General features: G+C 50.6%; 5 protein-coding genes across 5 annotated transcripts; all 5 read right to left on the reverse strand.

Annotated features, from left to right (window-relative positions):
• Window positions 1-120: 120 nt before the first annotated feature.
• Window positions 121-1,027, reverse strand: N7515_002095 (uncharacterized protein; the record flags this gene model as incomplete). Its single annotated transcript, XM_056662839.1, has 2 exons — window positions 121-670; window positions 744-1,027. 2 exons carry the CDS (start codon window positions 1,025-1,027, stop codon window positions 121-123), a joined length of 834 nt encoding a protein of 277 aa, XP_056524952.1.
• Window positions 1,028-2,001: 974 nt separating this feature from the next.
• On the reverse strand, window positions 2,002-4,563 carry N7515_002096 (uncharacterized protein; the record flags this gene model as incomplete). Its single annotated transcript, XM_056662840.1, has 2 exons — window positions 2,002-3,268; window positions 3,323-4,563. 2 exons carry the CDS (start codon window positions 4,561-4,563, stop codon window positions 2,002-2,004), a joined length of 2,508 nt encoding a protein of 835 aa, XP_056524953.1.
• A 370-nt stretch (window positions 4,564-4,933) lies between these two features.
• Window positions 4,934-5,389, reverse strand: N7515_002097 (uncharacterized protein; the record flags this gene model as incomplete). The annotated part of the gene is made up of 1 exon (XM_056662841.1): window positions 4,934-5,389. One exon carries the CDS (start codon window positions 5,387-5,389, stop codon window positions 4,934-4,936), a length of 456 nt encoding a protein of 151 aa, XP_056524954.1.
• A 285-nt stretch (window positions 5,390-5,674) lies between these two features.
• Window positions 5,675-6,368, reverse strand: N7515_002098 (uncharacterized protein; the record flags this gene model as incomplete). Its single annotated transcript, XM_056662842.1, has 2 exons — window positions 5,675-5,993; window positions 6,067-6,368. The coding sequence occupies 2 exons, from the start codon at window positions 6,366-6,368 to the stop codon at window positions 5,675-5,677; spliced, it is 621 nt and encodes a 206-aa protein (XP_056524955.1).
• Window positions 6,369-11,815: 5,447 nt separating this feature from the next.
• On the reverse strand, window positions 11,816-12,876 carry N7515_002099 (uncharacterized protein; the record flags this gene model as incomplete). The annotated part of the gene is made up of 2 exons (XM_056662843.1): window positions 11,816-11,866; window positions 11,926-12,876. 2 exons carry the CDS (start codon window positions 12,874-12,876, stop codon window positions 11,816-11,818), a joined length of 1,002 nt encoding a protein of 333 aa, XP_056524956.1.
• Window positions 12,877-13,280: the final 404 nt, after the last annotated feature.

Raw genomic sequence — 13,280 nt, forward strand, 5'->3', positions numbered from 1 at the left:
TCCTCGTGTATAGCGAGCACGGGATGAGGACGGGTCCCCGACGCCTTGTCACCAGGTGTCGGGAAGGGAAAATTCGTATGGTTGCTTCTTCGCTAAACGAAAAAACACCCCCAATCTCACTCATCTCTCAAACCCCCAAGCCGCAGGATCTGAAGTAAAGAAAGCACCCTTCATCCTCCCAAAATCAACAACATTTTCATCAACCGCCATAACAGAACGGAACGCAGCGTCGCGATCATCGTTCGCCAATGTCGAACCAATCGTGAATCCACAGTCTTGATCAACAGGCAGCCAATTAGACGTCAAGCGCGTACTTCCATCCGGCATCTCTAGCGGGGTGAAGCACTCCTCGTCATCGTTGGGGGAATAATGATGCGATGGGGTGGGACGGGAATTCTGAGCCTGGTATTGGCTGTCTAGTGTAGGTGTAGCGTCGAAATGGAAAGTGTATGCATCATCGCACTCGAATTCCCCTTCCCATCTGCTGGATGAAGCGTGGCTTGGTCCTGGGGAGGCCCGGGGATCTGAAGCGGGCGTTCCTGGGAAGGGGTAGGGTAGGGGATTTGGGGATGGTGTCATGAAGAGGGCTCTTTGTGTTGTGAGTTGATCTGCGCGTGTGTGGATTTGTGGCGTTTCGGTTATTTGGGGGAGTGGTTTGTTGTGTAAGAGACTAATTGCAGGTGTTAGATACTTGATTTTGGCGTCCTTGTTTCTGCTTTTATGATTTCGGGGTTGCTATTTACCTTGTAGGCGCATTCATTGCACAGTCCTGTTTCACTAGACCGGCATCATACCATGATTGAGGGTATGGTTGAGCGGCGCTCACTTTGGCCGGGTAATCGTTCAGCCAGCGTGAATGCTCCGTCCACGAGGGATCTAATTCCTCGTCTGCGGTCAAGGGGAAATCGCCAGCGATGAATGGGTGAAAGTCGAAATCATCGCTCGATCCTGGTCCCATTTGGAAATCAATGAGACCGTCCATGCCTGGCCATGAGGCCATGTCGTATCGGAAGTGAGTTTCGGTCATGGTGAATATGGGTATAGGGTTGTTGTTGCAATGCAATTCAGATGCTCATGATATGCAGGGAGGTATAGCAATTAAAGCACGACTGGAGAAGAGCAGGTTTCTGTGAAGATTGAACTATGATGTCTCCTTGATATGATCTTGCTACCGGCGCAAAGAAAAAGAAAAAAAACGCTTCCCCGCAAAACCAGGGCCATGTTGCATTTATTTAAACGAAAGAAAAGTCAAAAAAATCAAGTTCGATTCATTCGCAGCTCCAAATTGCGGAGAACCTGGGGCAAGACCAGGGGAGCTTGGACTGGAACCCCAACAGTCTGCAGGGTCGGTAATATCAAGGGACGCAGGACTCGATCGCATGACCATGCATTTGGCGAATTAACCGACGATTTCCCCAGATTTTACACTCGATCTCGGCCCGACCAGACCAATCGGTCCATTCTCTGCCTTGCTTCTAGCCGACCTTGGACCCACCAAGGAGAGTTCGGGTAAATTCGAGCCGTTTGAGGTCTGCACGGATTTCGGCTTCGTCCAAATGGAGAACGGGGAGTGACATCGCAATTCGTTTCATCGGGGATTAAAGGATGTCACGGCATCACAATGCTGGTAAAAGTACACGCGTCGCGGGAACTGTTTAAATTCCGAGAAATGTTGTAGATGAATGGACCGAGAACCCTGAGAAGGGAGTCTTATTTGCAAAATTACCCGGCGCCGCGTCCCGAGATCTACTTAGAAGAAAGACATTCCGACCTTCTCAACCATATGCCGCCCAACGCGAAACGCCGTCCCAAGTCTATAAACAAGAAAATCATAACAAAAATATGTACTCCAGCATTGAATTTTCCACGAGAGATCTGCCTGTGGAGAAGCTTCCATCCGATCTTCCCACTCCTGACGCGCAGAAGCATCCGTTGTCCAACTAGCGCAGGGGGATCGACAGGTACCAGCGAAGATCCAACTGGATCTGCTCATCGAAGCCTTTAGAGAGCCAAACCAGTCCCCTTTCGCGTCCACCGATAAAGGGCAAGTACAGCTTTCCGACGATGCCGGATCTCGCTCGGGTTTACCGGGCGGCCACGGGCCTGGGCAACCGCCGAACGCATCACTTGTCGGAAACTGCGCTGGTATTCCGTATTCAAGGTGACGACACACGATTCCGTCGCTCGGATCATAGTCTCGCAGGCATTGAGAATGCCCTCACCCGCCTCCTTTTGAAGGCGTTCGACAATAAGTAGAAGCAGAAAACTGCCTTGTAAGAGCTGGATGCCGAAGAAGTATGGCATGAAGCTGATGTCGGGATCAAAGCGGAGGATTTGTTGCACGGAATCAGCGGCTTCGAGAGCGTGCGAGATGGTCGATGCAAAGGCGGGAGACGATGTCCAGAAATCTTTGTCTTCGATTAGGGAAACGGGATCCCATTTACCGACGAGGAGGATGTGCAGGACGTGGGTTAGATATGATGAGTAGGCGATCACGGTTTGGGTGTGCCAAGAATAGGCCTGGGATAAGTGCGGGTCGACGGGTTGGGCGGAGTCGTTATTGTAGGTAGTTGATAAGGAGGCCTCTGGGTCGGCCGCTGTGGCCGCCACAAAGGTCGTGAGACTGGCTTTGTAGATCTCGAGTTGCCGCATCACTTCTGACACGTGGATGTCCCATGCCTCCTTCCCTTGAAGGCGGACGCCCAGAGTAGGGTGGTTTCGCGCCTGATTTAGGTCGATCAACTCGCCGGTAATCGTCATGAGTGGGAGGAAGAAGCCGAGGATTGAATGGTCATGGCAAATGAAGTTAGGGAAAATACGACGTTTGTTCTGGTCGCCGGAGCGAGGGCACTGAGGTCCGTCCGGGCGAGGACTATTACTGTGAATGACACCTGCTTGCCATGAGCTTTCATCGAGAGGAAGTAACAAGTCTTCGCTCTCGGCGTCTAGTAAAGCCAGAGGACGATTATAGCACAATGCCAGATGGCGGTCCATGATGTACAACAACCACCAAGTCCTGCGTCGCTCTTCACGATGCTCTTCTGTAATAGCCCCATTTTGTATGTCATGCTTCTTCTCACAGACGCAGTTCATGCTCGGCCGCGACAGGTCCGAGTCGAAGCTCAATCCGCCAGGGGAACTAGGCCATCCGCCTAGACCGTAGCCGAATGATGGACTTGAACCATCGGTCAGACTGTCGATGTTTGGCGTGATCTCCATTTCTTGGTTTAGTTTAAGCTCTCTGGCTAGTGTAAAGGCTGCATGCCACCTAGGATAAGTCAGTAGGTAGACAGGTTATAGAGGCTGTGGGTGTATAGCGAACCATCTCATACTTGCAGCTTTCTGTTCGCTGGACGAGATGATGGAGGCCACATGAATGTATGTTATAACATCATCCAAAGAGCCAGCAGGGCCGACGAGACCTTTATCATCCCCACCCCCTTCGAATGGGTGCTGAGCAGCAGCGCCAGAAAAGTCTTGAGCTGTCGCCCCATGCTCAACAGACGATGGATCCTGGTCTTTGAATGAAACGTGTATCAAAGGCCGCAGCAACCGAATAATCAACGCACAGAGAAATTGGCATATCTTCCGCCGCTGTAAAGGTGAGATTGACAGAGAGAACGCCCGATCATCGACAGCAGCAACCCAGAGCATACTCGCCAACAAAGCTGGACTAGTGGGTCTGGGATGGTCGGTGCTGAGAAAGGAACTCTTTCGCAGAACGTAGCAATGGATATGGTGGCACACAGGGTGCATATGAGTCGAGAAAGCACTGGTAAAGTAAAGTTCCAACAGGTCGCACACCAATCGACGCGGGAGGTTCGACTCCAGAAAAGGCATAACAGGTTCCAGAACCGGATATTTCAATGGCGCCGATGGTGCTGACGGCTGTCCCTGTCTTGGGGGATTCGGCCCCGTTTTAGGCGGCATTGGTGGAGGATGCGTAGACGGTCGGGGACTGGCCGCGTCGAGCGGATTCCAAGGATCCAACAACCGGGGCAGAGGTCTATCACCGCCGCCTATTCCTCCTAGTAATTCATACGAGACTGGCGACAGATGCGCCGCTGAAAGCCATTCCTCCGTAACGTTCGCGCTCGGTCCTGCCTGCTGCTGTGAACCGCCAACCACCGACCGACGGTCGTCGACGCTAGGCGCCGACAGAGCGCTGATCTCATTTGTCGTTGGCGACCTACGTTGGAAGGTCGAGGCAGGGGAACTATTTTCACCCGGCGACAGGGCCTGCTGCAACTGCGACGCCCGTTGGTGTTCCCCGCTCGCTTGTGTAGGTTCGGTGCGGCCCCGCGGTGGCCTTTCCCCAGCACTCGGAGTTGTGGTTGTAGGCTTATCCCTCGCGATGCGCCCTCGTTTTCGGCGCTCGCGGGTAAATTCGCAATTTACGTTGCCGCGCAGACATCGCGAGCAGGGAAAGGCGCGGTCGCATCGTACGCGGCGAACGTGGCATGAGTCGCAGGCCACTCTATTCCGGCGCCATCGTCGTTTGCCGTTTGGTAGCTCGACGTCGGGGTCGGGAGCTGGAGATGGCTGGTCGCCTGGGGATTCCATTTCAGGGCGTCATTGGCAAGCTCTATGGATTAGAGAAACGGGATGAGAAAAGAAAAAGAACGTTGCGGGGAAATTGCGCTAATATCTCACCCGCATTCGGCTTGGCGATTTGTTTCTCCAATTCCGCGGACCACATGACTACCATGACTGCAATTGAATTGGTTTCCAATGTCACTATCTCTCTCTCTATTATCAGCAAGCAGTTTTACCATTTCGACGACGACACCATACTTTGCAATTCGTACATCTCAAGCAAACCCACTTATCCACTTCCCTCAATATCCCTGATAGGGTTGAATCGAGTTCGGCCGCACGCCACACCTATCAACATCTAGTTACCATTCAAACAACTTGAGAAATAGCTTCAGGTTCACCCATGAAGAATATTGATGTCCCCCGTAGTCCATTGTGCCTTTATCTCCCACTTTTTAATCTTCCACAACCCATCCCGTCCATCCCTAACAAGGTTGAGGAAATACAACGACGAAGCTGTGTAAGACGTATCCTCCGCCTTGAACGCATCCTCCGGCCTGATATGATGCGCAAGGGCATGAGCAGTCAAAGACGCCGTATCTGCGCCGTCCTCCATCTGAACACGGATATTGCTCGTCATGTGCGAGGTAACCAGGGCAAAGAGCCTCTCGAAGAACTCGTTGATCGCGGTCCAGCCGTCGAGAGTCGTAGAGCCGGCGACGATGGCCATGGTCTCGTTTGTCAAGCATGCTGATTCGAAGAGAGCATGGTCGTTGTTGTCAATGCCCTGGAGGCAGCGGTGGAATGCATCGACCACGGCTTCTCGGGGAGTGAGGGTGACTTTGTCGGTCATTGTGGTTGGTGAGATGATGGATGATTAATGGGGTGGTATGGTTAATGGGACTCGGGATTGATGCTGCGCTCAGTACTTAGTATTTAAGTCTGTGGCCCTCCGATTCGAGGCTAGAGGGTAGAGGTTCGGCTTTGGGCCGGAAAGTTGGCCCCAATTCGGCCCATTGCGGAGATATTCGGTCCATTCGAGGTGCAATCCGAGCCGATAGTTGTTCGGCCGAGGTCAAGTACTCTTGGAACACCACTGTACGGAGCACATTTCGTGTAGTAGAAAAATACCCCCATGCTAAGAGCACTCATGTTGTCTAACGAACTCGCGGAACTCTTCAGCTCCTTTCAAGTGCACCCGCCCATGAACCCTCTTGTCCACGAGTGCGTTCACTCGCCAGCGATCCTGTGTTCCCTTCCTCTTCTGGCAACATCTCGGTACTGCCAATACCTTCTTCCCGATAAATTCAGCTGGATCTACAGCAAATGAAAGCCATGTATTTGCATAAACACCGCTGTCATCTTCGATCTCAATGATGTTAATCTGCATCACCTCGGGGTTGGGATCATCAGCTGGAACAAGGTGGTCAAATGTTACACCATAATAATCAATCATGCTAGTAAATTCATGGGAATGCTGTTAGCCACACAGAATATTGCCTCCACTGGTACAAAATGGTATACACTTACTCATCCGGATACTTTTCTGCCATCCAACCCAAATACTCGTCTCGCACCGCTAGTTCACCGGCTGCTTCCAGACATGCTTCGCCGTAGATCTTTCGATAAGTCAATCGTGCTAGCTCCGGGCCTGCTGGCTGCGGGAACGGTCGATCCGGATGATCCAGTTGCCACGACAGATGAGGCAGGAGCCTTTCTATGGCAATCAGAGGGCCTTCAATCTGGATTCTGATCGGCTGATCAGGTGGTGGAAGGTGATACTGGCCAGGGGGAGTGTGGATGCACGGCGGGATGTAAAGTGGAAGCGCCATATGAGAGAACAGCTAGAGGTCTCGCTGGATTTGAGTCTGATTGAATTCAAGTGCATGTATAAAGATGGGTAATAAAAATATTTTCGGTCTTCCCCTTCACTTTGCGGGGTTGCGAGGCTACGGCGTCTGGCGGTCAGATTGTTGCTTCGTCACATCATGCGGCTAATATCGAAACGGACAGGGCTTGGATTTTCAAGGGGGGCCTTCCAACGGCAATGAGGGCTCTTGAATATCAGTAACTTACCCCGTCCAGATACAACCTTGTCCCTATAATGTGTGGAGCATAGGTTGTGCCTCGACAAAGCAACTTCAACATAGAAGTTTGTGTGACAGGCCTGTCCTGTGATAGCCACCTGAATTCGAGGTCGATGAGCCGAGATTCAGCAGTTATTCAAAAATGATATCTTTTCCCATATAATTAAACGTCAGGCCAGACGCGACTGTGGGATTATTGGGGCAATTCGAAGGAATATAGGCTTGCCAGTTGGCGGATACCCAACTCGCCAGTTGGCTGGAGGCTTGCCAGTTGACGGGAAACTAGCTAAACACCCGACGCGACTAGAACTCCGCACCCACGCCAAGGTACCTATGCAGCGGCTGGAAATAATGAAACCCGCGGACGAAAGATACCTTCGTAAATTCTTCTCTATAGACTATCTACTGTCTGAATGATTGATTCCCTTGGATCACCCGGCTCAGCTCCTTCTCCGCAGACTCTTGAGATGCATAATTGTTTGCGTTAATTTTGATGGCCACATATCTGGGCGGAAGCCATCGCCATCTATGATATCGTGAGAGAAGGTTTGAATAAGGTATTATCAGTCACGTACTGGTGGAGATCGCGTGCTAGCCATACTGTCGAACTTGTTCCCCACCCTATCTTCGCAGCGATTTGGTATCGGTTGTTGAGTATCTCATAAAGACGTACAGGATAAAAGTGCTGAGGCTTATAATGGGGCGTGTGCTCTTCCTCGACCAGATCGGCCGTAGGGAGTAGCTTTGCCGAGAGGGAGGATGGTTTACAGGGAACCGACTGAACGACTCTTCTAAGGTTCGTGGCCACAAAGAGATGAGTAAATGAGTAATGACTCGCTGTGGCGCGCTATGGGCCTATGGAATTGACTCTTGTTGAAAGCAGGAGAGACCGGCACAGGTTTGTGATATCGACACCCCTGCCTGCTTCTGCCTGATATGCCTTAATGCCTTATTTTGCGAGAAGTTAAATTCCCTCAACGAACCTGATGTCTCAGGCCTCAGTCTGACTCGACCAATAAAATCACCCCTTCCTTACGGATTCATTATGCACCGTTCTGATTAGTGATTACTATAAAGAACTGCCTTTTTGCTGATTCAATGGTTCTTCTACTCATACATGGTGTTAGGGATCCAAGAATGACGGCCCCGTAACACAAGAATGGTGAGAATCGAGTAAAAAGAGGTTAAAAGGTGCAGGATAGGTTGGAATTAGTCGGAAACTGCTTAGTAAATCATAGCGCGTACCAATCGGATATCAACAGGTCTGAATTTCTATGAAGCCCCTGGCTGGCAATTTGTATGGGCATAACAATGACTAATCTAAGTGGGATATGGTATCTCCGTTCTCCGATCTCCACTGCTGCTGTTGTTCCGACACACCCCCTCAGCGGTTAGCGAGTGTTGAATATCTTCGCCAATGTTATATTCAATCGAGCTGAGCGCTGATTTCCCGCAGCAGGTCTCTCTTTCCTCTCGCCTACACCTCAATCAGGTCGTGTATGTCCTCCATGCGCATTAACCGAACAAACTCGTCGTGTTTCAGACGTGGTAGGAGCTTCGTGAGACCATCTGCTGCCATCTTGGCCGTTGGAACCCATTTGATGTTGATTCTGCCTTCTCTGACCTCTTGCCTCAGCCAATGTCCATGGATATCGACGTGACGAAGCTTCGTATCAATTTTAGCATGTTCGGAGGTTAACAATATGACAGTCTGTTTGTTATCACATCGCAGGGTGATTGTATGGTCCGGTTTGAACGAGATTCGTTCGAGGAATCGCGTCCACCACTGTAACGAGCGCGCAGCATCTGACAACCCCAGGAGTTCAGCTTCAGTGGTAGATGTGGTGACAGTGGGCTGTTTCGAGGCCTTCCAATCGACGGGGCCTCCATAAACTTGGCAGACATATCCTGCAGAGCTTCGACGATCGTGATTATCAGCGAAGGATGCATCACTTGCCAGTTCAACTGACTCCATGTCTCCTTTATTTCCATATTGCAGTGCCAAATATCGTGTGGTATATAAGTAGCAGATCACTCTATCAACAGCTCGTTGGTGCTGTGGTCCGGGGTTTTGAAGGAACTGTGAGAGCTTCGCGGCTGCTTTTGATGCATCCGGTCTAGTGATCGATGTTGGATACTGCAATGAACCAACCTTTCCTTGGTATAACTTGATCTCAGCCGGTGTTGCTGTTCCTTCGAATGCCTTCATTTCTTCCACCGGGAGAGGGGTGTAGACAGGTGGTCGATCGGTCAAATGATATCTAGCAGCCATACTGCTGATATATGCGTCTTGGCAAAGCCAAAGTTTCTGTTGCTTCCGATCGCGTACAATTCGAATATTCAAAAACCATTCTGCTTCTCCATGATCCGTAAGCTCCCAGTGTGCCTCCAGATCCTTCTCAAGTTGGCGAGCTCTGTCTCGTTCTGACGGGTGGTTCGCAATAAGCATGTCATCAACGTAGAAGAACACGATTATGCCTTGTGTTACGAAGACGCAGGGGTCTTCAGGGACCTGTGTGAGTCCAAGTTTCAAGAGAACCCTTGATGCTTCCTGTTGCCAAAGCTTCGGTGAGATGCGCAGACCATAAAGCGCACGATTAAGCTTCCAACACATCCCTAGCTGTTCAAATCCTTCAGGCATCTTCGTGTAGGTTTCTGTGGGCAGTATGCTGTTTAGGAATGCGGTGACTGCATCTCGCTGACGTAGATCGAGATTAAACGCTGCGACCAGGGCAAACATTACCCGTGCTGTGCGCGCTGCTAGTGTCGCCGCTCTTTTTTCCTCAGGCGATATTGTCTCAAGGTCTCCTCTTACACAGATGCGTGCTTTTAGCTTCAGCAGATAACCGTCTTGGTCGAACTTGTATGCGAATACCCATCGGAGTGGCAGGATCTGTTTCGACACGTCTTTTGGTCGTTTAATGACGGTGAATGATGACTTTTGCTGCAAGGATCGTATCTCCTTCGCGCAGGCAGCCAGAAAACCTTCAGCCATTGGGTGCTTCAACATGTTCTTCCATCCATCAGGCGCAGGGGGTAGGTCGTCTCGGTGGCGTTGCAACGGCTTCTCTGTGTACAGCGCGGCGGCAAACGTACGCAGTAGCTCCGGTGGATCTTCTTCAGTCTCTGGCAAGATCGTTGCGTATGTTTGGTAATCCGGATCTACCCTCGGTCTTCTTTCTCTGCGTCCATTCATGATGTTCGCCGTGACAATCCCGTCTCTCCTTTGAGTGTGGAGCTCAGCATGTAACTGCTGTTCGCTCTCGGAGAGCGCGTCTGGATCAGGTTGATTTTCTAGGCTTTCAAGCGGAGGATTTGGTTCTGGCGGCTGGTCTTCCTCCTCGTTCTGTTCTTCACACTGGTCCACCCCCTGAGCAGCGGCAGGGCCAAATTCAGCGGTATTCTCCTCTGGTGGACTTGGTGGTAGTTCCGGTATCACTTCTGGAGGAAACGAACCAGGGAGTGTGCTGTTAGGGGGATCTTCCTCAGGTTCCGGGGTGATCGGTGCATACACCCCCTCAGGTGTACGGTCCTCATGATCAAGTTCTTCCTGGTGTTCATTCTCTGTGCCTTCATGATTACTCTCGTGGAGTTCTTGTTGGCGATCTTCCTGCGTGTTCCGGTTGACTGATCCTTCCGGTATTCCAATGTCTTCACGGAGGACTTCAAGTTGCTCCTCCTCAGTCAAAATGGTTGCTTCAGGTTCAGGTACACTTTCGATATCTTCCCAGTACCGCATATCAGACTTCCACTTCCTCGATTCATCGAAACGTGCATCTCTCACGAATTCTATCGTATTCCTGGCAGGAAACCAGATCTTCCACACGTTCGATGCGACATAGCCAACGAGGAACCCAATCTCTGCACGGGGAGAGGTCTTCTTGGTGCGTGGGATATTGCGAATACGGCAGTACGATAACGAGCCATATACGCGCAGGTTGGCTAAATTAGCCTTCTTCATCCGTTCGCCGCCAAAATCCCTTCGTGCTTCATCCCAAGGCACGATCCAACGATTCTCCTCCTTTAGATGGGTAGGGATACGGTTCAGGATCCACACAGCAGCGCTAACCATCTCGGGCCACAGTTGACTCGGTAGCTTGCTCTCGATTTGAAGGTGTCTCGTCATGGTCAAAATCACTCCTCCCGAACGTTCAGCAGGTCCGTTTTGCTCGGGATGGTAGGGGATGCCATGTGATACCACAATGCCCATATTGTTCAAGAAGCCTTCAATCTCTGCGCCTGCAGCTGTTTCATTGTCATAATGAAACGATTTGATTGGTATGTTCCACCAGTTTTTGATCAGAGCGATGAATTTCCTGATTCCATCTCTGCACTGCGACTTCAATTCGTGTGTGTATAGCCAGTGAAATCTGATGCCTTCAACGTAAAAATGTGTCATCCACCGATGTCGGTTGTATGCGGGTGAAAATTGGACCAGATCGAAGTGAATTCGGCCATATCTTCCAAAGGTCTGGCCAATTGGTCGTCGTGATATCTGTCTCGGTGCGTTTGAGAGATTGCACACCTGACAAAGCTCTCCTTCTTCGGATGGTGTTTCTGGCAGATCTTCGTTGATTTTAACACCATCTACCATTTCGGCAGTTTTCTTCATCACACGCGTGGATACGTGGGCTAATCGACGATGCCAACGATCTGCTGAGGCTTCCGAGACGAGAGGTTTCACCGATCTTCGTACTGCATGTGCGTGGGCAAGGGTTTCTGGTGAGGAACGAGGCTCTCTCGGTTGATTAAATGCCCATATTCCTAACGACTCCATGAGGCGTACACTAATGACTGATTCGCCACTCGAGTCCCTGATGCACTCGTTATCCTCGTCCCAGCGAACACCCTTCTTTTTCAGGGCTCCATAAGACATCAAATTGGCATGGAAATGAGGCGAATATAACACATTGCTCAGTTTAATTCGTCGAGTTGATCCGTCAGGGCCCGCTCCAGTCATGACAACGTTTCCAATACCTTCTACCGCAGTGATCGAATCACCTGTCTTCAGGCCTGATTTCATCGGTTTAAAGGTTATGAAGAGGTCTTTGTCGTTGCATACATGTACTGACGAGCAACTGTCGAGGAACCAACGTTGTCGAATGTCATCATCGGCGCCTCCCGTGTTCTTTACGCTTTGGAACACCTGTTCGGGAAAACCTGTGGTGAGGAAGGAGCCATACAGTTGTGTGCTATTGGCCGTATTCGTGGCAGGCCTCACTCCATTCTTCTCGTTGTGATCCCTGACAGATTTCTCTATCCAGGCTTTCCACGCCGGGTCTTTCGAAAGACGATCTTCCACTCGCCTCGCGGTCTTCTCAAAAACTTCTTTGTCAGGGAATGCATCCCGGTTGACCGCCCAGCACTTCCACGGCTTATGGTGACGGTTACCACAGGGGCAATATCGCTTCGGGATCGGTGGTAAAGTTCGTTCACGTGGCGATTCCTGCGCTTGCTGGCCTTGCGGCTTTCCCTGCGGTGGCTCTGGTCTAGCTTCATCGAAACCTTGCAGTGTCGAAAACGATGCTTTGGAAATAGTGCTGACAGTGCTCGCGCTCTGTGGGTGCAGCTCACGATAACTTCCTCTGAAGTTTTCAATCAAATCGCGAGTATCCCATTCTTCCTGGTTCAGCACGATCGCCTCAAATTTCAGCTGCCACCAAACAGGGAGTAGATCTTTAACAGCGCGGAGGAAGTCCTTATTGGCACTCTTCATTTCTGGCAGGTCTAGGCTTACACCTTGCTCTCTTAGTGCATCCCATTCATTGATCCACTGATCGATATCAGAACCCCTCTTTGGTGGTGAGGCTGACACTCGCTTCCACTGTGCACGGATATCTTCTTCTGCCGCAGATGATCGGCCAAATCGGGTTTGAAGATATACAAGCCGTCCGTATGGGGTTTCGTAGTTAAGCATCGAGGTGTGATGGACTGGATCCAGATTTGAGATGATCCATTCATTGATGGCATCTAGGCTCTTGTTTTGCTGTTCCCATTCGGCAAGGTCCAGCTTGTAGATATCCATACGATCTCTCCACTCTCTCTTCGCAAGTTCGTTGCCACCCTCCGGGTATTGCGGTCTTCGAGGTTTGCGAATTGGCTTTTCCAGATCTTCTTCTGCGGTGTGAGGGTCGATCAGTTCCCATACCCTCTTCTGTCGTGCATAGATCTTGATTCGTGCGAACCAATTCCTCCATTGACTTGGTTCCTTCAGTTTTTCGCCCTTCATGGCGGAGACAACGGTTGAGTCCATATTTGTCACGTTCTCTTGCAATTTCGTTCGATGGGGAGCTGATCGGGGTCGACGTCTGTCCTGTTTGGCTATCGCGGTAAACCTGCGTATGTCTTCAATTGACGAATTTAACCCTCTTAATTGCGAACCGGGCTCATAACAGTCGGAAACTGCTTAGTAAATCATAGCGCGTACCAATCGGATATCAACAGGTCTGAATTTCTATGAAGCCCCTGGCTGGCAATTTGTATGGGCATAACAATGACTAATCTAAGTGGGATATGGTATCTCCGTTCTCCGATCTCCACTGCTGCTGTTGTTCCGACAGAATTGAAGCATGAGACTACATATGACAACCCAACCCGTTTTTATTCACTTGTCCCTAGGCTCTGACTGGCTGTTCACATGCTAAAGGATGCTTATTG

The sequence above is a fragment of the Penicillium bovifimosum genome, assembly GCF_028826915.1.
Source record: "Penicillium bovifimosum strain IBT 22155 chromosome Unknown utg000002l_segment0_segment0, whole genome shotgun sequence".
In the NCBI taxonomy this organism is placed as follows: domain Eukaryota; kingdom Fungi; phylum Ascomycota; class Eurotiomycetes; order Eurotiales; family Aspergillaceae; genus Penicillium; species Penicillium bovifimosum.